We start from the raw sequence: 24,976 nt of genomic DNA on the forward strand, positions 1-24,976 counted from the left end.
TTTTTAGGGTTATGTAGTTAAAGTATGGAAAAACTTTCCCTGAAAACAGCCGGCACCAGGAGTACAACATGTATTCTGATAGCAAACTCAAAAAAGGTCACCTGCACTACAGAGATGAAGATAATGGAACGGTAGTAGGAATGGATTACAGTATGGCTATGAGCTGCAAAATAATTCTGGCCAGAGCGTCAGGCAAAACAAAAAGCTTTCAAACATATTCCCAGCTAAATGCAGAGTTACTTACTCCAAGTGAGCTCAACTCCTCTATGAAGATTAACTTCAGAATCTGAGCAATATATACAGACACATTAAAAAGATTTCAACATTAGTTAATTCATGCTGTCTGTCTTATGAATTAAAATCCAGAATCATTTAAAATGGCTTTTTCTCTCTGCCTAACACTCAGAACAACAACAAAAAGAAAATGACAGCTCATATTCATGCAAAAGAATATTGTCAATACTCAAAATAACAAATGAAACACTCAATGCAAATAAATTTTTTTTTCTATTGCACTTGCATAATTGCCCGTGAAAGGGCCTTAAACCCACCACCAGGCATTATGACGGAAACTTATCCAGAACTTACAATCTTCTCCTCACGTATTCTATTGTTTTCTACTGGCAGGTTGTTGCCATTACTTCCTGAGGGTACAACACAGCCAGCGTTATGTACCTGAGGTGAAGGCATGCTCTGCAAAGGTTAAGACACACAAACACATCACACACAGAAGACACCAATGGGTTGAATACATATTAAATCATGCAAGTTAGAAAAGCAATGCTGAGGTATTCATTAAAAATGAGTCGTGCAGCAGCTGATTAGCATGGTCTGAGCTGAGACATGGATGGAGTTTCACAAGACTCTCAGATGGAACTTTTAGCATCAATTAGGTGCAATAATGCCAAAGTCTTTAAAAAAAATGCTTTCATGATTCAAAGAACATCCAAAGGACATGTCTCTCTCATTTGAAATATTTTATAATTCATGAGAAAGGCAACCAACCCTGGTACTTTCCCCCTCCAAAAAAAATCCCCCAAACTAACCAATCAAAATCTGCCATCAAGACCCCACATGTGTGACAGAATAGTATTGGTGGGGTGCTATTCCATTCATGTACACACATTAAGTACTGCTTGTTGATTAGTACAAATTATCACTGACTCTTTAAATAGCAAAGAGGTCTTTTTTTGTTTGCGTCAGTGAAGAAAAAGTGAAACATTTACCTCCTGGCTGAGAAGAGGTCTGGTTTCCAGGGGTGTCTTTTTCTTATGTTCTTCCTTTACGGGCATGAGAGGTTTGAAAAACTTTGGTGGCTGAGGAGAGAATGCTTTAAAGGGACTGACTGTTAAGGCATGAGGATTCTCTGAAGTACAACCTAGGGTAAAGCAGAATATATGAGGTAATATGGAGACATACTAAACACACCCCTTTTCCCCTTCTCTTTTAGAAACATTGATCCTCCTCAGAAATGATTGGGTAGTGACCAGGTAAAGGGCAAAAATACTCTTTGGCAGTTCAATTAATATCCCTTTACTCATCTATGTCCATTTTGAAACAGGACTCTCCAGAGGGGAATGATTAATCAAAGGAAGTGTTCCTTCTTTTTGTATGGAGAGGTGACCTTTGTTTTACATGCTGGATCTTACCTTGGTTTTCCAGGAAAGCTTTAAGGGTATGCCATTTAACATTAACATTTCTATAGTGATGATTGGAGAAAACTCCCAAACTGAACCTTGCAACTGTTAAATTTCATTGTGGAATTTTGTTTTTTGGGTTACTACAAATGGTAAGCAGAGAAGGTTTGGGTCTGAGAGATTTTTAACTATGTAAGGGAAATCCTGCCATTTGGATTTCTCTTTCTCTAAGCAGAGATGTTGGACCCAGATAATTAATTAATTAATTTCAGGCAGACTTATGTAAAAAGTTCAAAATAATGAGATGCCTATATCATGGCACTATTTCATCAATATACTATAAGAAACTAGAGTGAATATTTTATATATAAGAAAGATTTCTGATTAACCAAGAAATGAATTTGCTAATAACTGGATGAGTATAAAGATATAGTTAACTAAGCATACAGATAATCTATGTAATCACATTCTGTTCCCAAAGGATTGCTTGATGTGGAAGATAATCAGAAACCAATACTTCTATAACCCATCCTTCAGAGGATGATTCAAGTCCTACTTTACTCTCTGAATCCCTTCTAATTACATTGGCCCACAATGATCTCTCCGTTCTCTGTCCCCTCTTAATGCTTGGTTATTTGTATTGCTTGTCTTGGCAATTCATATATTACTTTATACTTTTATTTAATTGTTCTTGTGCATGTCTACTGTCTCTAATTAGATAGTAAGCACCAACAGATTAGGGACTGTGTTTTACCTGTTTTTTTCTTAATTTTTTATTTTTGGTCTCCCTATTGTTGCCTAGCAGAGTGTTTTACTCATAGAAAGTAGTCAATAAATACTCGTTGAATGATTAAATGAATAAATAATGAGTTAATTCACTCCCTCTAATCCCTCCACTGGAAACAAATAAGGAAGAACAGCTTTTACTTCTAACTTCACATTCTTATTTCTTGTTCTCTTTATTATGCCTTTCTTTCATTTGGTGCTTCTTCCCAATTCCATGGTATTAGAGACAGCTTAAAGCTAAGATTACAGCTATATAAGGTCTGCAAAGATTTTTACATGTTATTTCATTTGATTCCCACAGCAACCTTGCAAGGTAGGTGTTGTTATCTCCATTTTACAGAAATTGAGACTTAGGCAGCTTAAATGACTTGTCCAAGAACACACAGCTAGAAAGCATCTTAGGTAGGATTTGAACTCAGGTCTTCCTGATTCCAGGCCCTGCTCTCTATCTACTGCACTACATAGCTACCTCAAACTCAAATTTATTTCAGAGTAGTCTTTTTGCAATGTTGTATGCTGACTTTTTGAGTGAAATTTATATTTTTATGCTGTTCAAAGTATCATAATAAATCTTTTTTTTTTTTGCTTTTTTTTTATTTTGAAGGGGGGAAGGCAGGGCAATTGGGGTTAAGTGACTTGCCCAAGGTCACACGACTATTAAGTGTTAAATGTCTGAGGCCATATTTGAACTCAGGTCCTCCTGACTCCAGGGCCAGTGCTCTATTCCCTGTGCCACCTAGCCATCCCATATCATAGTAATTCTTGAGACGAGATGGTATTCTAGATGTTTGCATCTTTTTTTTTTTTAATGCTTAATCCAATGATGCTTTTGGAAGGGCTTTTTGGGAATTCCCGAATTTGACTATGCTCCCTAGTGGTATATTTTCATCCTCTGAAGGTATGAGTTTATATGAATATAAGAATGTTGACATGAGTTTCATTTTGTGATTTACAACCTGTTACTTTATTAGTGATGAAAAAGAAAATGCTTTACAAATTCGAGTTTTTATTATTTAGATGCCACACTAGACCTCTTTAGCATAAAGCTTAAAAATTCTTCATTTCAGGGCAGCTAGGTTTTAGCATTTGGTATCCAACTGAGCTTAAAGTAGAGGGGATGGGCAGCTAGGTGGCACAGTGAAGAGAGCACCAGCCCTGAAGTCAGGAGGACCTGAGTTAAAATCTGGCCTCAGACACACTTACTAGCTGTGTGACCTTGGGCAAGTCACTTAACCCCAATTGCTCTGCCTTCCCCCCTCCAAAACGGGAAAAAAAGTTCATTTCATACTCTTTAGCCCATAATAATTATACATAACAAGGAAAATAATTCTCTTCATGTTTTTCAAAAGCAGAAATAAATAAATATCTCAAGTAATCTCACCAGTACCTTCTTTAATCCTTCGAGGAGAATCCCTGGGTAAAGTACCATAACACGATACATCTTGGTAACTGGAACTACAGTCCGACATATCTAAATGGCTTTCTGACCAACCCTATGAAGAAAGGAGTCATCCAGATCAAATAAGGGGAAGAGTTTAAGATTTACTAGTTCAAACTGATATCATGGTGTCAGTAACAAAGTAAAAAGAGCTGTCTTCATCCTATAAACTTACTTACCCTCATCTGACTTTCAGAAAACCTGGTTGCTTATAAAAAGTTCTAGACTGTAACTTCTGTGAGGGTAGGGTCTCCAAGTCATCTACATAAGTGTGCTGGGGCCTAAGCACTTTGCTTTGCTTCTGGTAGATGCTCAATAAAGATGTTCTTAATGAATGAATTGTCCTTAATTTTTAAAAATCCCTAGTAAATAAATGACTTTGAACTTTCAAATAATTTCCACTTTAATAGCTATAATTCACACTTGTTCATATTCACAAACACATTCAGCTATAATACAGCATTGTTCTTGTGTAGTGCATTATACTACAGTTTAATTTATGGAGTTTTATTCTGAGGATTTGCAGTTAGAAAACAGAAGAATAAAAAGGCTACCTGACTGATTTATAATTGTCCTATTAAGTTCACAGGAGAGAAGTGGGTGATTCCTAACCTAATTCCTTTTATTTTATGACAGACTAGACTTGTTTTTTTATTGGCAAAGTGATTTTTCTAAAATGCAAATCTGACCATATTAGTCCTCTGATCAAAAACTCCAGTGGCTCCCTATTTCCTGAAGAACAAAATATAAACCTCTCTCCTTGGCAATTAAATCCCTTCACAACTTGGTACAGCCTACCTCTCCAGTCTCACTGTACATCTCTCCCCTTCATACATGCTATGGTCTAGTCAAACGAGCCGTCTTAGCATGCTTCATACATGGCATTTCATCTCCTGTCTCCTCTGCACTGGCTGTCCCCCTGGCTTGTAATACACGCACTCTTTCCTCACCTCTGACTCTTAGAATCCCTTAGATTCCCTAGTTTCTTTCTCAGCTCCATTTTCACCTTCTATATGAAGTCTTGGTTGTTCCCTCACCCCACCCCCAATTGATAGTGCAAAGTCTTAGCAGTCTCCATAATCTGGCCCAGTGCCTGGTACAGAGTAAAGAGAAGGTACTGAAGGAATGTTTGGTGATTTTATTATTGAACATATTCTTATGTGTTATCATCTTCACCTTATCATCTTCGTCACATCCAGAAAGATCTTGTCTACTAGAAGATACCTAAAAAGATACGAAGTTTTATGTAACTAGAAGTGAAAAAACAAACAAGCAAGCAAAATAGAAATCTCCCTATCGGATCTGAAGGGGAGGTGGGATGGAGTGGGGGGTCCTTTCAATAGTTTTAATTCTGTGCTATGTCTTCTGCTCAGAGACTGCACTATAAGGGTCTCTCTTCTTCCCATAATGGCCTCCAGACAGGCAAAAGCAGGCAGCTGCTGCTGAGCTCTCGAAGCTGGAGTGGTCTGAAGAAGATAGGTGAAGTAGGGAGAGCTGGAGGAAGGGATTGAACTGGGGTTGTGGTGGGGAATGGAGAGGTTCTTGCCTATACAATTGATGAGCAGCAGACTAACACTTCATCTATCAGTGGCTGGAGTCAGCCAGTACTGGCATCAAGAAGCAAAGGTCAGGAGTTCCAGCAGACACGGTCATGTAATTGGACCTCTTTTCAACTTTCTTCCTCTTCCGTAGTAAAGTGCTCAGGGGGCAAAAGGTAATAGAATAGAAAAGGCACAGGGTGGGGAGGCAAACAATCAGATCCTTCCCCTGTGTCTCAAACCAAATTATGTTTATAATCTACGGTAATTTGAAAAGATATTTTATTAAGAGGAAAAAGTGAATTAAAAAAACTCTCATTTTTAAAGGTGGGCTGGGTTATAAAAGTCTAATTTGTACTAACACAACCTGTATAAGTTAGACATGTTAGAAAACCCACATGCTTGTCATCTAGGGAAGTATGTTTTCTTCCCATCTTGCCAAACCTGCCCTGGTCCTCTGTTCCAAAATAAGAAAACTGATAACAGGTTAAATGGAAGGCTTTAGCTTACATTATGAACATTTGGTGTACTGAGACTCCTCCGTATATGGCGGGCTTTGGTGGAAAGTGCTTCTTTGACAGTGACAGCCTGTAAATACAACATCCAAGTAAATGCATTAGGATTTATACTGTAAATCATTGCATGCCTAACCAGGAAAAAAAAGTGAGGAAAAATTGTTCTGGGTTTATATGCTCTCCTCCACATATAAAGGTGAAGAATTAGACTTTGGCTGAAAGTCCTGAGGTGTTTAACTTTAAATGGAAGATTTTTCTCCCTCAAGACTGTCCTTATCTCTCTACTTCTCTGTTTCTATACTCAATGGCTCATTAAACTCATTCACTTCCAGAGCTTTAAGCATGACTCCTTTGTAGACGATCTATATTGTCAGGTTTGATTTCTCTGACTATACTCCAGGCCTATATTTATAATAACAACTTTTGTTTATATTGTACTTTCCTCATAACAACCAGTCAGGTAGGTGAGACAAATATTAGCACAGGTATTTTATACATGAGAATACTGAAATACAGAGAGGGTGTGACTTGTTCACATGCAAATGGTCCATAAATGGCAGAGCTGAAAACTTTACTATTCTAAATCTAGTGCTCTGTGTCTCCAGCTGTATATGGGACATCTTTGCCTGAATATCCTGTTATCTCAAACATAACCTGTTCAAAACTCAGCTCAGCACCTTTCTCTTCACATTTGCCATCTCTCCTTTTCTATCTCATTTCTTTCAGTGGTATTATCTCACATTAGAAACCCTGAAGTCAGGTTCAAATCTTAGCTTTCTAATACTCTATAAATCTGAATTCTTTCTAAATTTTCACTTCCACATCCTAAGTTAAGGTCCTTATCAGCTCAAGTATATTATCGAAATGACCTCTTCAATTGGTTTCTTTGATTATAGTGTCTACTCCAATCCAGCTGCCAGATTAATTTTGTTTTTTAAACATGACTTGATTACACCTCTTGTTCAAAAAACTTGAAATTATTTTGTCTACTAAATCACTTTCAAACTCCTTTGCTTGGATCTGAAGACCCTTTATCACCTTGCCTCCTTATCATACAATATGTTCCCTCTTCTCTGGTCAGGCAGGTTTTCTTTTTGTTTCCTGCACACACAGTTCATCCCTACCTTCCCATCTTAGACAATACTTACTCTTCTACCTGACATATCTTCTTTTAACTTCTCTACTTATGTTTTCAAATCCTATGTCTTCTTTGTCCACCAAAGTACCTGGAACAGTACTGACACTAATATGGATATAAGTGTCAATAGATGATTGCTGATTGCTTTTACAAAATCATAATATGAGGGCACAGTGGAGAGCCAGCCTTAGCATCAAAGAGATCTTGTTTCAAGCTCTGACACTTATTCATATTCTCTCTCTCTCTCTCTCTCTCTCTCTCTCTCTCTCTCTCTCTCTCTATCTATCTATCTATCTACTGGCCGGAGATTCCTGGCCAAGTCTTGGGGCTCCCGGCAATTCTCTAATACCAAAGTAACATATGTAGAATATCTGTCACACTGGTAAAGGAAGTTTCTTTACTGGGAGTTCTCTATCACAATGAAATCAGAAATTCACACCCTCCCCCCAAAAGATGCTTTTATAAAGTGAGATTAGAAAGGGTTACTAAAAGAGAATGTAAAGTATACTTTTTCTAAGGGTTTTTAAAAACAGGAGATTCTCATGTCTTAATGTCAAAGAGAGATTAAATGAGACAACCCCCAGGTCCTTGCCCTGATAGGATTCTACATATTTAGAAATAAGTTTCTGATTATAACCAGTCTGACCATCGCTGATAATCATACCACCTTGTGCACAGCTGGTGCTGAAGTGCTTTTTAAAATACTGACTGGATGAGTCAAAGTCAGGATACGAATAATAGTAATTGGGAATGTGATTTCATTGATTTAGGGAACTCTCAGATAAGGAAGCTCCCTTTACCAATTCAGGTTGGAATCTTCTCTATGAGAACCTGGAGAGCTGTTTGGGGCACTGAGAGATTAAGTGACTTGACCAATTAGTCACTTAACACACTCATCAGTCATATAGTCAGTGTATGATAAGTGGATTTCTAACCCAGATATTGGGTCCAAGGTTAGGCCTCTATTCACTATACCATGCTGCCTCTCTGGTAAAAGCATATGTAAATTTTTAGACACTAGTCATCATGACTATAATTAGAGACTACACAGTATTGATGGTTAGCAGTCACATTTTTAAGTGAGAAACGATCACTACCAGTAGTCCCATATGTGATGATAATCAAGGACAAAAGGTTAAGGTGATTTAGTTGTTCAGGGTCTTTTTTATCCAGATATATAACATCTGGGTTCATTACCTATACTCTCCCTTCCTCTGGCTGAGGTCTATATGGTCTAGATGCCACAGTAGGAAGAAAGGAAAAATAAAAGGAAATAAAACTCCAATTCATTTTAAAAATATTGTTAATCCAGTTAGGAGGCTTTTTGAGGGCAGAGCTTGGCTGAAGTCTTAGACAAAATAGAGAGTCTAGTCATATATCCCTCTGTATTCCTACTACTATGATGGACAATGCTGGCCTCCAACTTATTGTTCCTGTTGATCAAGGACATAACATACTTACACACACACCCCATTTGATGATCAGCTGGATTCTCATTGAAATTCTACAGTCCTTCTATTCTGAACTTAGTGACTTCCAATCTAATTCCCCACACCAATAGAGATACACCAATTTTCTTCTCTCAAGATTCCAACAAACACCTTGACAACATACCTTCTCCTTATACTTACAATACGTGACTTTTACTTTACTGAGACTGAAATGATCTGACAGGAACGCCCTCAACTATCCTTCGGCAGCTTTAACTTTGATGCTATTTCCTCATTACCTTTAGGACTTTGCTTCATGAATCATTGCTTTCTGATGCATGTTCAATTTCTGTCTCCACTGGCTTCCTTCCATCTGTTAACAATTATTTTCAATTCTCTCCAGTATTAAAAGAAATTTTCCTTTGCCCTTGTACCTCCACTCTGCTACTATCCCATCTCTTTTCTCTCTCTCTCAGACAAATTTCTTCACAAAGTGGTCTAGGCTCAATGCCACTACTTGGTTACCATCCACCCTCTCTTAAACCATTAAATCTCTTTTTTTAGAGCTATTGTTTTCTCAGAACTTTTCTGAGTTTTTTCAAACTCTTTTCTAAAGGCCAAAGCCTTCTTAATTGTCAAATTCAATGACATTTCCTTAGCCTTCACCCTCCAAGACCTCTGTGTGGGGTTTGGAAATTAAATTAAACAGGATTTACTATTTTTTTTTCCTTTTTACAGTGACTGTCCAGCTACTTGCCTGCCGCAGCCGCTCAAGACTTAAAATGTTCTCCACCTGTAGTACACCTCGTGTGTACTTCTCAATATATGTTTCTCCATCCGATGTACCTTCATTTTCACTCCTTGCTGCCATGAGAGCCAAAGTTTCTCGGTCTTCAATCTCCTCTGTTGCCTAAAATGGACAAGAAGGGGATGCTGGTATTTTAATTTTTACCTTTTTTTGGGCAGTATTTTATTAAATGAACAGGAGTATGTAATAAAATAAATCTGAAGAGAATCAAATTTTGCCAGCTGTGTTGCCAGCTGTTAAATTATTGGTTCTTTTTTTCATTTAACTGGATCATTTGTGGAGCAATTATTAGAAAAATAATTAATCTTCTCATTATTCATAGTTTTAATTTTTTTTGTGAAACTGTGACCAAATTTTTTTTAAAGATGATAGATAGAAGGAGTGAAAAATTTATCCCTCTGTATACTTAGCCCTCATACATTGCTTCAATGAGAGGTCTTCCCTTTCCACTAATGAAAAATGCAAACTTCAAAAGTGTTTTCATGCAAGTCAAAAGTTTTCAACCATTGCATAACATTAGCTGTAGTTATGCATTAAATATACATATTCTATTATAAAGGATGACATTATACTGCATTAATGGAGAAATGGTAAAGGAATAGAAAGATAAAGTTTTATAAGTAAATACAAGCTGTGAATAAACAGATAAAATATATTTAAACTCCCTCATAATAAGGGAAATATACATTGATGTACCCTAACTTAAGAATATTAAATGGACAAAATAACAAAAAAATGACCAAATTTGACATTGCCAGGATTGTGGGGAAACAGGCACTCTATTATATTGCTAATACAGCTACACACTGGTGCAAATTTTTTTTAAGAGCAATATGGTAAACATTCAATGAGGATCATAAAGCTAACTATGCCTAGATTTCATCCAGAGATTCCACTGCTGAGACTTATCTTAAAGAGGTCTTGATGAAAAGGAAGAAATGTAATAATCTGTACAGAAGTATTTATAGCTGCTTTACTTGTAAAAGCAAAAACCTGGAAACAGTGTTTATATCCAAGCATTAGATATTAGTTAAATGCACTGTAGTATATTCATGTAAGACAATACTAAGACACAGTAAAAATAACAAATATTTAGAAGAAAGTACAGAAACACTTATAGAAAGGGATGCAAAGTGGGAATCCCAGAACCATATACACACTAGGTGCAGTTATAAAAAAACCAAACAAACCCCAAAACAAGTCTAGTCCTAACAAAGGTCCCTTCAGAACATAGATTGAATAAACAAATACATTTTTGTTCACTTGTTCAATTATTTGATTTTTAAAAAACACATGGCAATATAATTTTGTTATGTTTTTCTTTTACTCACTTAAGAGGTAAATGGTTTAAATTTAGGCATCTTGACTGGGGATTTATTACATGGTTGGGTCTACTGTTAGTTAATTGGTATCTGTTGTAAATGTCATGATTATAAGAATAATAATAAATTTTAAAGATAAACATCTAAATTTGAAGTTTTTATTTTACCTTTGGTATATTGGATACTATTTCGTAGGTTACACCACAGGAATAAAAAATATTTTTCAGAGATATTCTCCTCTTCAAACTTTGTGTAAAACTCTGGTCAGGAGAGAAAGCAGAATTAAACTCTGTACAAAATTTCAAATTCAAATATTTTACAAATTTTAAAGGCATTTTCAATTATAATTTCATAAATACATAGGTCACTGCAAAAATCAAAGTGAGAGGTGATGTGGGTGTGAACCAAGGAGGTATTTGGTAAGTGCCTGGGATGGGCCCCATCTCTGCTCTCAGCTCAGCATCATCTACATAAATCCTTTCTGGATCCCCTAACACCACACCTTCCAAATGACCTTGTTATATATTTTTTACACATTGTAAACATTGTCTCAGAGGTTAGATTGAAAGGTCTTTGAAGGAAGGATCTATTTCAATTTTGCCTTTATATTTCCAGGTCTGGTATATAATAAGTGCTTAATGCTTTTTGATTGATTCCATACACCAGAAAAACTGCAGTAAGCACTAAAAATATAGGCAATTATTTTGTAGTTCTAACAGAAATGAAGAGCTTTCGAGGTCACAAGCACAATGGTGGAAATGGGCCCTACGTTACCTGTTTGTTGTAAACATTGGCTGCAATCCTTTTACGTAATACTAACTCCATAGCAGCAGGATGGCTGAGCTGGACTGTGGTCTTTACTATCAAGTAAATCCTTTCATTTTGTGGGGTAACCCTGTTCAAGTGCACTGAATCATGGACAGAGGAATCCCAAGATGCAGTAGCAGAAACCTGAGAGGAGAAATAGGAAAAGGACAGTAGGGTGGAAGAGGGAAACAAGGAACAAATCATTTGTAATGCAATGACCCCAGAATAAATGCAAATGAGGGAGGAAGCTGAACTGAAGTTCATTGAACTAGATCTTTCCCCTCAGTCCAAATTCCATTCCACATGGTTATAGAACTGCATGGCATAACACACTAATCCAAAGTCACCTCAAAGAATGTTAGACAGTCAGTTACCTCATCATCACTATGCTTTATGACTGGCAGATAGAAAAACTGACTCCCGTGCTCCTTCGGCAGTATAGAGTTAACACCAGAGGCATGAGGACCTATGAGCTGTTCATTGGCACTGAGGTCATCAGCTAATAAAATATATGGAACAAAGAAAAGGTTAAAGAAGAAAAAAAGGTCAGTTTTAGAACAAACAAAAGGAAAAATTACTTCTTTTTCTTAAACAAGCATAATTAAAGTTTTTTTTATTATTGCTTCCCCCATGTTGAGGATTGAATGATTTAAAAAATGGTAGTTTTAGTTAATGCATTTTTTCATCAGGGTGAGAGGTAGGAGTATTATATTATTCAACCAACAGTTTAATTATTATTAGTTTAAGAGTTAGAGAAGCCACATCAGGGCTGGTATACTTAAAAAAAAATACTATTTTGGAGGTTGAAAATTAAACATTTTTATGAGGTACATTATGAAATGGATGCTTTTTCTCATCACAGAAGGAATTACTATCCCTAGATACAAAATAATCCTGTTTACCCTTTTATATGTTTATTAACATAAGCTTATCCTAGAATTTGCACATTCCTGAAGTTAATCATGCCTGGAAACTAACTTGAGATTACCCTTATGAGAGACAGCATGATGAAGAGTAGAGAAGCCAGCCTCAGAGCCAGGAAGATAGGGATTTCAAGACCTATTTCTGACATATACTGGCTGTGTAACCCAGAGTAAATCAATCAATCTCTTAGTGCTCAGTGCTACAGTGAACTATACTTAGCAGAAAAGATTCCAACATGCCAACCTGCATTGAAGTTCCTCATCCTGGAGTTCTCTTGACCAGTGAAATCATAGTTCCCCACCCTCACAAAAGCCATACTTACATACATGTTTTTAAAGTGTATTCAGTAAAACTCTTAAGATAATTAATTTGGAAAAAAATATTGAATTTCCCTTTTTCTTCCTTCTCCTTATTTTAATTTTTTGACTTATTGGTCTAAATTACTAAGCTCTGAAATCTGAAAAAAAAAAAACAACCTGTTGGAGTTTTAGTTCCAATATCTACTTACCATTTAAATCAAGAAAAAGGACTGGTATGTGTGTTTCCATCCCAGCAGGTGGGGTCCTAAAGCCAATGACAAATTTCTATTACAATGCAACATTAATACAAAGACAATCTGCAACGTATGCTGTTAAAAAACAAAACCCAGAAATGAAGAGAAGGAAATAATAATGTACATCAGGAGAAGAATTCAGGATTTGGGATCATAACCAAATATTTTAGCCATCTTGTACATATTGTCACTTAGTCGTTTCAGTTGTGTCTCTTTGCGACCCCATTTGGGGTTTTCTTGGCAGAGATACTTAAGTGGTTTGCCATTTCCTTCTCCAGATAATTTTATAGATGAGGAAACTGAGGCAAACAGGGTTAAGTGACTTGCCCAGGGTCACGTCGGATTTGAACCCAGGAAGAAGAGTCTCCCTGACTCCAGATCCGATACTTTATCTACTTCGTCACGTAGCTGCCGTACCTTGTACATACATGGTATGTAATTTGGGAGAAACACTCAAAATCAATAAATTTCATATGCAAATAAGTCATATCTTCACTATCTGGAATCTTTCTAAAATGTATTAATGCGCTTATGGAAATAAGAAAAGAAGCATTTATTACTATGTGCTAAGCATTTTACAAATATTATCTCACTGCATGCTCATAACTACCCTGAGACATAAGTGCTGTCATTAACCCATTTTTCAAGTTCAGGAGACTTAGAAAGAGGGTAAGTGACTTCCCCAGGATCACAGATCACATGTCTGAGGCTGGGTTTGAACTTGTCTTCTTGACTTAGTCCCCATGCTGTACTTACCTGCCTCTGGATCAGGACAGGTAGGATTGGGGTAAGGATACAAAAATGTGGGACTGGAAATAGTGAAGCAGGAAGAAAAGACATTAGATTTTATCAGGGAAGAACAGACTAAAGTCAGAGGGAAATCAAAGGAACCATGGTTCCCTTTGTGGCTCAGGACTGGTCACGAAGGTGTTTGCTGGTGCTTACCAGTCAGCAGGAGCTCCCGGAATCCCACTGCCTGGAGCAGGAACAAGCACGGCATTCCTCTCTTCTGTCAAGCCCACCCACTGTTCCACAAGTCGGGCTTCCCGTTCCAGGTCATCTTCTGTTTTCTCTGCAGTAGAAAATGAAAAGATGATTGGCAACAGAAAGCAGTCCAATTATTATCATTTAAAATAAAAAAGAGATAAATTTTCAGTGATCCTTACAACAATGCAGCCTTAAGTGTGAGCTCCTTTATGTCACGGATGAAGTCAGACAAACTAAGAAACTGCCTAATGTAAAATATGATAGATAACTAGGATTTAATTCTTTTAAAAACCATATACCTTCTCCCCTCAAACCAATTAGATTTTCCTAATAGTTCTTCTGGGGCAGCTGAGCAGCACAGCTGAAGGAGTACCAGGCCTAGAATCAGGAAGACTCATCTTCTTGAGTTCAAACCTGGTCTCAGACACTTACTAGCCACGTGACCCTGGGCAAGTCACTTAATCCTGTTTGCCTCAGTTTCCCCATCTGTAAAATGAGCTGGAGAAGGAAATGACAAATCACTCAGTATCTTTGCCATGAAAACCCCACATGAGGTCATGAAGAGTCAGACATGACTAAAAAATAACCAAACACTTCTTCTCTCCATTGAGAGGAAGGTAAGTGGTACAAAAGCAGTTATGTGGCTCAGTGGAGAGAGCGCTAGGCCTGGAGTTGGAAGACCTGAGTTCAAGTCCAGCTTCAGACATTTACTAGTTGTGTGACTCTGGGTAAGTCACTTAACTTCTGTCTGCCTTGGTTTCCTCAACTCTAAAATGGGGACAACAACAACTAACTCAGAGGGTTGTGAGGATAAAATAAAATAATATTTGTAACGTGCTTAGCTCAGTGCCTGTTACATAGTAGGCACCATATACATGCTTATCCCTTTCCTTCATGAGAAATTCTGCATCTGAGATATTATGAAACCCCCTAACCAATAATTCAATTCATTCCTAAAACTTATAGTTGATAAAGCTAAACAGTTAGCTTTCTTGTTTTTTTGTTTGTTTTTTTGCTTTTTGGAGGGCAGTTGGGGTTAAATGACTTGCCCAAAGTCACATGGCTAGTAATTATGTCAAATATCTGGGGCTGGATTTGAACTCAGGTCCTCCTGACTCCAAGGCCAGTGCTCTATTCACTGCACCACCTAGCCGCCCCCAACCAGAAAGTTAGCTTTCATTAGTAAATATGACAAATATTCAGGAATTCAGAACCAACTAGTTTCACTCCGGAGTGGTAGCAGGGGACAAGTGGAGAAAATATAGCAAAAATTTTCCTTTTTTCTTATAGGACTTGCTTATTAGCTTATAGGATCACAGGACTTAGCACTGGAAGAGTCTGCAGATAGCATCTAGTCAAATCTGGTATCAGAGATGAGGAACCAAAGCCTAGAGAAGGGCACTGAGGTCACAAGAAGGCCCGGATTCTAACCCATGTTCTCTGCCCCAAAGCCAGGTCTTCACTCTAGCCCTGTGGCCCTTTCCTCTGATTGGTCAGTTCCTCTAGGAACCTCCAATTTAAATAAAATGCCCAGGCCAGTAATGTTCATTCCTTCATTCTTCTCTGGACAATCTTCCTCATTCTCTTTCCCATTTTCCTTCTCTATTTTGTCCTAGCTTGAGTAATTTATTTCTTCCTTTCCCACCGCTTTTCAGCTTTAGTTAAGAGAAATAAAAGGTGGCCTTGGGGCCAGAAATACCTGGTTCAAGTCCTAACTTGGATGTGTGTATATATATATATATATATGTGTGTGTGTGTGTGTGTGTGTGTGTGTGTGTGTGTGTACATGCGTGTATGTGCGTGTGTATGTACATATATATAAGTTCATATGATCTTGGACAATTCACTTAAAACCTTAATGTTCTAAGCTCGTGGTGTCAAATTCAAATTTCTATTTCTACATTTTCATATATCTCTCTTTTACATATATGACATATATAATATGATAATATTTGTGTAAAAAGTGTGTGTGTATACATACACACACTCATTTTATATACAAATATTGTCATATTTATAGATTCTTCTATACAGATCCCTGCAGGCCATGTATTAACTTTAGAAAACCACAAATTATCATATTATACTGTTACACTGTAATTTATATGTATTTTGTATAAATCATTATTTTGTATTTATATTGTATATTATATAAATATTTATTTTGTTAAATATTTCCCAATTACATTTTAATCTGGTCTGGGTACCACTGGGGAGTTTTGCTGGGCAGGCAGCCCTCTCTAAGATAGGTTTCTTGGGGCAGCTAGGTGACACAGTGAATACAACACCGGCCCTGGAGTACCTGAGTTCAAATCTGGCCTCAGACACTTAACACTTACTAGTCTTATGACCTTGGGCAAGTCACTTAACCCCTTTTGCCTTGCCTTCCCCCCTCCAAAAAGCAAAAAAAATAAAAATAAAATCAGATGGGTTTCTTAAGTTGGGAGTTGTACAGATGTTTAAAAAAAATTTAGACAACTCATTCAATATAATTGTATTCTTTTGTCATTCTAGGTATTTTATCTTATGCATTTAAAAGCAGGATTCTGAGAAGGGCATAGGTTTTGGCAGACTGCCTAAGGGTTCTATGACCCTGAATAGGAATCCATGCTCTATTAAATTGCAGAGGAGGTGATGACATGCACCTTGGTAGAGGCTTCTTCGTTCAATAGTTTCCTATGCCAATGATATTGCAGCTCCATTTACTATCTTATACCTGTCAAAAACCAATTAGAGTTTAATATTCATCTAACTCTGTTTAACTCAGTTTTGTGAAATCTTTGTATTTCCTTCACCTTAACAGAGATTACCCTCATGGAGAACTTTTCAGGATCTATCATCATTACAAATTAATGAAATTAATGATAATTAAATGATTAATAAGTATAAAGCAGTGAAAAAGAGAAACTTTTGACCATTCAAGGAATCTTCAAGATAAAAAAGCAGCTCTCAGAGCTTACATCCCACATACCTTTTTTATTGCTAATTTTTTTAATCTGTTCATCCAAGTATTCTCTGCGTTTAATAAGTGCATCAGACCACCTCTCTCTCACAAAGTTTAAATCTTCTTCCTAAAGATAGGGAAGGAAACATTTTCCCGTAGATTATATAATCAAGTAGCTTACCTTTTTATTATTTAAGAACATTTGAATTGATCTGAAAATTCTTCATTAAAAAGGGCCATTGAACAGTGCTTAGTAATTAATGTAAGCGAGCAAGAACCCTTCAGTAATACCACATGCTGATCAGAGATCCCAATACTCAGAAATCAGAGTCCCCTTTTCCCCCACAGTATTCCCAAAAAGGACAACTGTACTGAAAAGCAAAATGAAATCAAATATCACCAGATGTTGGATGATTTTTCATGCTTTTGGGGAAGGGGGTAGTGGGAGGGAGTATTTTCAAATTACAGGATTTGGATTCTAAGCAGAAAAACCCTATGAACAGAACCCAAATTACACATACAGTAGCATATGGAATGGAAAAAGACAGGCATTTTCATAGTTCAATGGCCATGTGATCTCTGGAACATAAGGAATAGGTCAGCAGGTAACCCTTCAAACTTGCTGAAAAGATTTTTATTTCCAATAACCATCAAGAGGACAAACAAAAATTTTTCCATGCAAAAACCCAACATGCAGTCAGTCATGCTTTAGGAAATCACAGGAATATGTCTAGTTGACTCTTCACTGTGATATGAGATGGCAGGAAGCACACAAACAGCCCGCAGGAAGTTAGTAAGTGGCACTGGAGCAGGTGTGAAGATTGAAGGGGAGGTTGCCATTTTTTCTAAACTTTTGTTGTTGCTATTTTTTCCTTAGATAAACTATAAGGTTGGGGGGAAATGAAAACAAACAAACAAACAAAACCCTGTAAAACCCCAACAACTGCCTCCTTGGACTGGTCTTTCCCTGGTCATGTCCTATTCTATTTCACAAAATTTTGGACTGCAAGAACACAAGTCATCTGGAGACTTAAGTTTTATAGGCAGAGAAGAGGTCAAATAGCCCTGTCACAGGCTATATATGGAAAATGGCTGGGAACCAGACCCAGATACCTTTATTTCAGTTTGCCTCTCTGACCACTAACATCATCCTACACATAACATCAAGCCAATCGACAGATCATGAGTAGGATCAAATTTCACAATATTTTTGCCTGTGGGAAATGTGCTCCCTACCTCACCCCCTCCCCCATCTTTCTATGTTAGAAGTGACTTGGGAATTTTAGCCTATTTCTAAATGTAAAGGGTAATTAAAATGGTAAAAAAAAAAAAAACAATAAAAAACAAAAACAAAAACCCACAAACAAGTTTTTGGTCTTCCCTACTCAGCTACAAGGACACACCTAAAATTATTTCAGAGTTTTCAGACCTGGGAGGGACCTTAAAGAACATGTCCAACTCCATTTTATGCACAAGGAAACTGTAGCCCAAATATATAGTGAATGTTCAAGATCATTTAGTTACAAAGTGGGCAAGATGGAATTCTAGTTCAGGACCTCTGACTACAAATCCAGTCTTCTTTCCACCATGAAATGATGGTTTAAAGCCAGAACTTTAGATTGGACTTCAGAGGTCATCTAGTCCAATCCTCATCTAATAAATGAGGAAAGCAGTTCCCAGAGAGAGAGATTAGGTGAATTGTCTAAGGCACCTAGAGAGTTAAGTAGCAAACTTGGGACCTGATTCCAGGTCCTCTGACTCCAAATGAAAAATGTTTTCTACTACATCCTATTACCTCTTATAAAGCCACGTTTTCTCTCTGAAAAAAATCTGGTGTCAGAAGACATAAAAATAGACTAAAGTTAGGAAGTAGGTCCTTCTTGTATGTTTATAAAGGTCCCCATCTTGGATATTCCGGTTAGGTCCTTTTATTTAGGACATCCTTATGAGCTAATTATTAAAATATAAAAAAATCCTGTCAGGTTATAATGTATGAAGAGATAGAGAGATCTATACAGTACCATCATATCTCTTGATTAAAGCATAATCACCATCATAGAAGATTTGCCCCTTCTTGTTTTGAAGCTCCTCCTCCCTACCCTCTATTTTTCAATTTGGCAGTTAGCATTAGCTGTGCCCCATGCCACAGGATTAACAGCAGCAGCAATACCTGATAACTATCCATATCATCACCATCCTCATCATCTCTCTGGTAGGAGAAAATAAACACAAAGGACATGCATTTTTCTCAAACAGCACTCATGGAGGGGAAATCTTCAACTCATATATGCATTCTTACAGATCTACATATATCATCACAGTGATGAAACATAGCACTCGGTGAATTGGATCATTTTTATACAATTATTGAATTAGGCATTAAATTGTTCTGGCTATTGGAAGGAATAAATCTCTGTGTGCTAGGTCTTAGTAGACTGCCAATTGACCAATAGTGTAATGTATGAAGCATTCTACAAATGAAAGGTACAGTTATATCATTCAGACAAAAGCACACATCATCATTATAGGTTGATGGAGTTGTCTCTTTCCCATGTTAATCAGCACTGATGTGAATGAGAAAGCAACACAATGAGAAAGTCCCAAATACTTTCAACAGAACAATTCAGTGACTGGGCAAGATTATAAGAAGCACTTTATAACTGAAAGGTTTTTGGGTTTGTTAGAATAAACAACATGATCACTAGAGTGGTATACCAGAAAATGCTCACAAATTTGGAGTAGTAAACAACACAAATTTATAAAAGTCTAACATTTGCTTTAACACTGCAATTTTTTTAGCTTAAGCTTAAGATCAATAGCCTGCCTAAGTTCAAAGCTAGGTCCATGACAAAGTGAAATTATGATATTATTGAATACATCTGAGATATTTGGTTGCCAATTTCTATTATTCAAATAAATGTAGATATTATCAGCCTAGAATGCTTGAATTACTGCTATAAATGACTGAGAACATAGCTAGTCTTCAGTCCTCCCTCTCCCCTGGGAGAGGTACAGTAGTTCTTTAGGACTGTCCCTTGTATAAGACCACATGAGGTCTTAAATTCCTAAATTAAAAAAAAACACCATTATTTCAACTTCATTCATATGTTCAATAAATATTGACTAAATTTCTATTACATAAGATTCTCTAGGCTTTGAGCTAGATGAATTTTACTTTAGTAGATGCAATTATATTTCTGAGTACGATGGTCTCTCTTAAATGAATATTCCATATTACATCAGAACCACTTATGCTTTCACACTCTAGAGTCATTTAGTCTACAGAGCTGCTTCTAATCACTGAAAGCCACTGTTACCAATAAACAGGCATGTTATAGGTTGGTACCTAAAAGGACTCTAGACTTAGAATTCAAAGGGACCTTATGGACTTTATAGACCATCTAGTCCAACCCTCTCATTTTACAGATAAGGAGCCTAGAGAAGTTAAGTACTTTGCCCAAGATCACACAGGTAGTAAGGACCAAAAGGCAGAATTTGAAGTCAGGTCTTCTGATTCTAAATCCAGCATTCTTTCCACTCTACCACACTACGTCTTTTCTTAAAAAAATAAAATAAAATGAGTATGGCTGAAAGACCATTGAGGGGACACCTGTCAGCAAAAGAATAAAAAAAGAAGAGAGAGAATACTAAATAGCATCTATTCTTCTTTTTGAGCAGGTACTATATATACTTTTACCAAAAAAAAAAAAAAAAGACCAAAAAGTAGGTGATGCATGGCAGTGTGGTTCAGCTACTATCCATTTATATGAAATCCAACTCTGAAAAAAATGTGACGATTCATTAAAAAAAACTCCAAACAACATCAGAAATTCTCCTAACATCCCTAATAGAAATCTAAGTTAGTTGATTGTGCTTATAGGTCATGCACAGGAGACTTAGTGGTTCCATTTTCTGAATCTGAAGGGTGACTAGCGATTTAGTGGCAGAATCAGAATGACAAAACTTCGAACCCCATTCTTAATTTCACAGGCAGAGAGTAATCTGTTATAAACCCAAGGGTGAATGGGCAACATTTTTGTACTTGAAGAAAGGGGGGGAAGGGATATCTTTCAGTGTTTTTGGCTACTCTATCATTACACTCAGCAGGCCTTGCAAACCTGAGTGAAAGTCCAATTGGAGGGTAGGGGAGAATGCGCTGACAGGAGCACAGCTGTCTTAACAGTACTCCCCATTCAAGAAACCTAAACTCAGAGTCAGATTTGTAACATACTTACATTTGGTCTGCAGAAAAGCTTTTGTTTGGCTGATATGCAACTTCAAGGTTGGCTGAGTCAGAGAACAAATGGAAGTGGCTGCACTTAAGCCCAAATTTCTTGGAGGAACCAGAGGACAGAAAAGAAAGATGATTTTCTTCTATCCATGGCTCCCTGGGGTAAGAGGATGCACATGAATCCGAGCTAGAGAATGCAATACTTTGAGCCATTTGTATTAGAGTCATTCTCTAGTAGAGGAAGTCCTTCTGTAGTTGTAAAATGGGTGTCTGGTGAAATACATCATCTCTTCCTGGCCTACCAGGCAGCATTTATTAATAGTCTACCTTATTCTTGGGAAGCTAAGTGGTGTAATAGATACAGCACTGGGCTCGAAATCAGGAAGACTCATCTTCATGAGTTCAAATTCAGTCTCAGACACTACTAAATATGTGACCCTGGGCAAGTCTCTTAACCCTGTTTGTCTCAGTTCCTGATTTGTAAAATGATCTAGAGAAGGAAATGGCAAACCACCCAATATCTTTGCCAGTAAAACCCCCAAATTGACAGAGTCAGACATGACTGAAACAAGTGAAAAACAAAAACAAATCTTATTCTTATGGAGTGATTTAAGTACTAAAAAAAAAAAAGTCGTTATTTATGCTTCCTGAACTGATTATTGCTTCTTAAGGTTTTTCTTTGTTTTGAAATGCCTTTACCACACTCAGACTTAGACTTTGAGTTCATCTCTTGGTTCTTTTGCTACAGTTGCATACAATTGGCAAATCAGGCCAAAAACTGAAAAAAATTTAGGAGATGAATAGATAGGCACTATAGTGGGGTAGGAAAGTTTAATATCCAACATGAACTGAACCACTTTAAAAGAACTACTCACAGTAAGAGATATATTCTACATTATATAACCATAATATTACAGTTCCTAGTAAAAAATCTAAAAGTTATAAATGGAGACTATAAACAAACCTGAATTTTGAGTAGTTAAACTGTTATGAAGGTTGATTTCATTCCCAAATAAATCCTCGTTACAGTTCAACTACCCCCTCTTACTCTCAACTAAGCAGTCCCCTTTAAATATCTCACTCCAAACCCTGCTCCCTTACCTGATAGCTATCCAATCCTCTCTGGAGTTTGGTAGATCTTGCAGTTACACAGCCAATAGAGACAGATAGAATGGCTTCCACCATAAGTGGCAATGTACCGGACTGCTGAACAGGCTTCACTGTTACCTGAACTCTACGGGAATGACCCTGCAAAGAATAAGAAATGGGGGTGGTGGTGAGGAGAAAAAGAGCAATAAAGAATGGGGGAAGAGGGAGAGGGAAGAAGGAAAAAGAGGGAACAAGAGAAAGAGACAGGGAGAAAGCCACATGTTTGAAACTGTCAGGAAAGTCAGGGCAATACATGGAGAAGTACTGTGGATGGAGAGAAAATCCAGGTACAATACCTGTCTCAGTTGAAAGACACCCCCTGTATTCACATCTTTTGCCTGATGGAGTTCCACTGCTGCATATTCACCCATCTCATTAAGTTCAAGTATGGAAATCCACATCTCTATTCTTCGAGTGACTTCATTCCATCTACAAGGACAACATATCAGCCAATGATGCTCATAGCACTCATGAGCACTGGAGCTATGCTGTGCCCCCCTACACAACAAGCAACCTCATGAGACTGTCAGCCCCCTCCCAAGCCTTGGTTTGATGGCCAATCACCAACCTGTCCTGGAGTGTTCTTGTTTTAGCATGAAGAGAATCAACCTCCCAGATGGAACTTCCATTTCCACTACACCTGTGACCCCACACTTCAATTGCAAGAGCTCCATCGGAAATAAACTCCAAGAATTCTTCTGTGACATTCACAACATAGTCCTAGAACATGGAGAGAAGGGGTCAATAGGATGGAAGAATGAAGAATCATTTCTATGACACTTCTTTTATCATCTTAGTTGCATAAAGATTTGGGTTCTTATCTGGAAATCGTTCCCCCTATTTTATAGGCTGGGTATATAAGTACTAGCAGGCTCAGTTTATCTACTGGTTTGTTTTGCTGAAATGCTTTCCCTACCTTCTCCCTTTTGTTTTTTATTCATTGTTACAAGGGGTGGCTTAATGGATAGGGGACCATTATATTCAGGAAAAAAAAAAAACTAGATAGCATGGTTTAGTGGAAGGCACATAGGATTTAGAATAAGAGGGCTCAGGTTCAAATCCCCACTCTGCCCCTCACTGCCTATTTGACTCTAGGCAAGTAAGTTAACCTCTCTGGGTCTGACTTTCCCAGAATGAGTAAAGAAGGGGTTGGACTCAGGGACTTCTAAGATCCCTTCCAACTCTAAATCTATGAGCCTAGGAAGGTGACCTAAAAACAAAAGACATAAACACATTTTTAAAAAAGTAAATAGAATGATAGTCTAGCCCAGTTCTCTGCTATTTTACCAATAAGGAAACTAAGGTGCCAAAAGGTTAGATAACTTGATCTGAGGTCAGTTAATTAAGCAATGAATTAACAAGCATTTACTAAGGATCTACTATGTATCAGGTGCCATGCTAGGTGCTGGGTATACAAGTACAAAAAAAAAAGATTCACAAGGAGCATAAATTCTAATGGTAGAGACATATATATATATATATGTATATAATGTATACAGTATAAATATAAATTTAACAAATTTCAAATATATACAAAGTAGTCAAACACAAGGAAGTTTGAAAGGAAGAGCAATAACTTTTGAGGGTTCAGGAAAGGTTTCATGCAGAAGATGGTATCAGAGAACTCCAGGAACAGAGCATGGTCAGAGCAAAGGTATAGAAACAGGAGAGAGAGTGAGTGTTGTTTTAAAGGAAGAGAGAGTACAGTTAGGCTGGATCACAGAGTATGGGAGGGAAAGAAATGTCTGATGAGACTAGAAATAGAAATTTCAGAACAGGGTTATAAAGCACTCTAAAATCTAAGCAAAGAAAAGTATATTTTATCTTAGAGACAACAGGAAACTATCAGTGTTTGTTGATTAAGAAGAGAGTGACATTGCTAGGTTGGAACATATGGAAAATTACTTTGACAGCGGGGTGTAGGATGGAATGGAGACTTGAGGAAGGAAAACCAACCAATAGGCTTTTGAAATAAATGAAATAATCCAAGTGAGAGATGTGGGCTTAAACTATGGTGGCAGTTGTGTGAATGTAGAGATTTAAGGAGATTCTGAATGAATTCTTCAAACTGAAGTTCATAAACTTTGTATCTTTTTTCTTCAGTCATATAATGATAAAATAGGTTTTGCCGATTTAACACTGACAATACTAAATCTATCATTTATTTTCTAAACATACTCATATTTGACCTCATTATTCACCTCCTGAAAAGTATTTTCATAAAGCATTAGAATCAATTATCTCTGAGTAGCCAAAATGCTGCAAAGTAGAAACAGCAAGAAAGTATAGGATAGTGAGAAGGTTGCATAGTTGAGATATAGAAGGATAGAGATGCATTCAATATAAATGGGAAAATTTAGAAGAGTGGAAGATACTGGTGTAATGTTAGTGAATTTAGTTTTTGGCATGTTGACTTTAAGATGCCTTCAGGAAATCCTGAAATGTCCAATTGGCTATATGAAGCTCAGAACAGAGACGAGGGCTAGATATATAGATCTGGGAAACATTTGCATAGAGAGGCAAGTTAAATCCATGGAAGTTGAAGGTGGGGGGAGACAGAGAGACACAGAGAGACAGAGACAGACAGAGAAACAGAGAGAAAAAGAGACAGAGAGACACACAGACAGACACAGATAGACAAAGAGACAGAGATGCAGAGAGGGGGAGAGGGAGAGAGAGAAAGAGGGAGGGAGAGAGGGAGGGAGGGAGAGGGAGAGAGAGAGAGAGAGAGAGAGAGAGAGAGAGAGAGAGAGAGAGAGAGAGAGAGAG

The 24,976-nt window shown here is 37.3% G+C and overlaps 1 protein-coding gene across 6 annotated transcripts in view; it reads right to left on the reverse strand.

The window, feature by feature from the left end:
* The window catches only part of KIF13A (kinesin family member 13A), a 253,150-nt gene that overhangs the window by 15,246 nt on the left and 212,928 nt on the right, over positions 1–24,976 (reverse strand). Inside the window, exons 23-38 of one of the 6 annotated variants that reach the window (XM_069092470.1) lie at positions 22,776–22,927; positions 22,504–22,636; positions 22,160–22,306; positions 18,998–19,036; positions 16,855–16,954; positions 13,842–13,968; positions 12,852–12,907; positions 11,794–11,918; positions 11,387–11,563; positions 10,780–10,872; positions 9,240–9,392; positions 5,910–5,987; positions 5,038–5,085; positions 3,805–3,916; positions 1,227–1,378; positions 589–693 (exon numbers count right to left, since the gene is read on the reverse strand). In XM_069092470.1, coding sequence (XP_068948571.1) covers positions 589–693; positions 1,227–1,378; positions 3,805–3,916; positions 5,038–5,085; positions 5,910–5,987; positions 9,240–9,392; positions 10,780–10,872; positions 11,387–11,563; positions 11,794–11,918; positions 12,852–12,907; positions 13,842–13,968; positions 16,855–16,954; positions 18,998–19,036; positions 22,160–22,306; positions 22,504–22,636; positions 22,776–22,927 — 1,797 coding nt within the window. The remainder of the gene's footprint in view (positions 1–588; positions 694–1,226; positions 1,379–3,804; positions 3,917–5,037; positions 5,086–5,909; positions 5,988–9,239; positions 9,393–10,779; positions 10,873–11,386; positions 11,564–11,793; positions 11,919–12,851; positions 12,908–13,841; positions 13,969–16,854; positions 16,955–18,997; positions 19,037–22,159; positions 22,307–22,503; positions 22,637–22,775; positions 22,928–24,976) is intronic. The other 5 variants (XM_069092471.1, XM_069092472.1, XM_069092474.1 and 2 more) reach the window with 5 other exon arrangements.

Source organism: Petaurus breviceps, unplaced genomic scaffold (assembly GCF_028583685.1).
Source record: "Petaurus breviceps papuanus isolate PSGF00001 unplaced genomic scaffold, PetGlider_PUasm1.0 190, whole genome shotgun sequence".
NCBI lineage: Eukaryota > Metazoa > Chordata > Mammalia > Diprotodontia > Petauridae > Petaurus > Petaurus breviceps.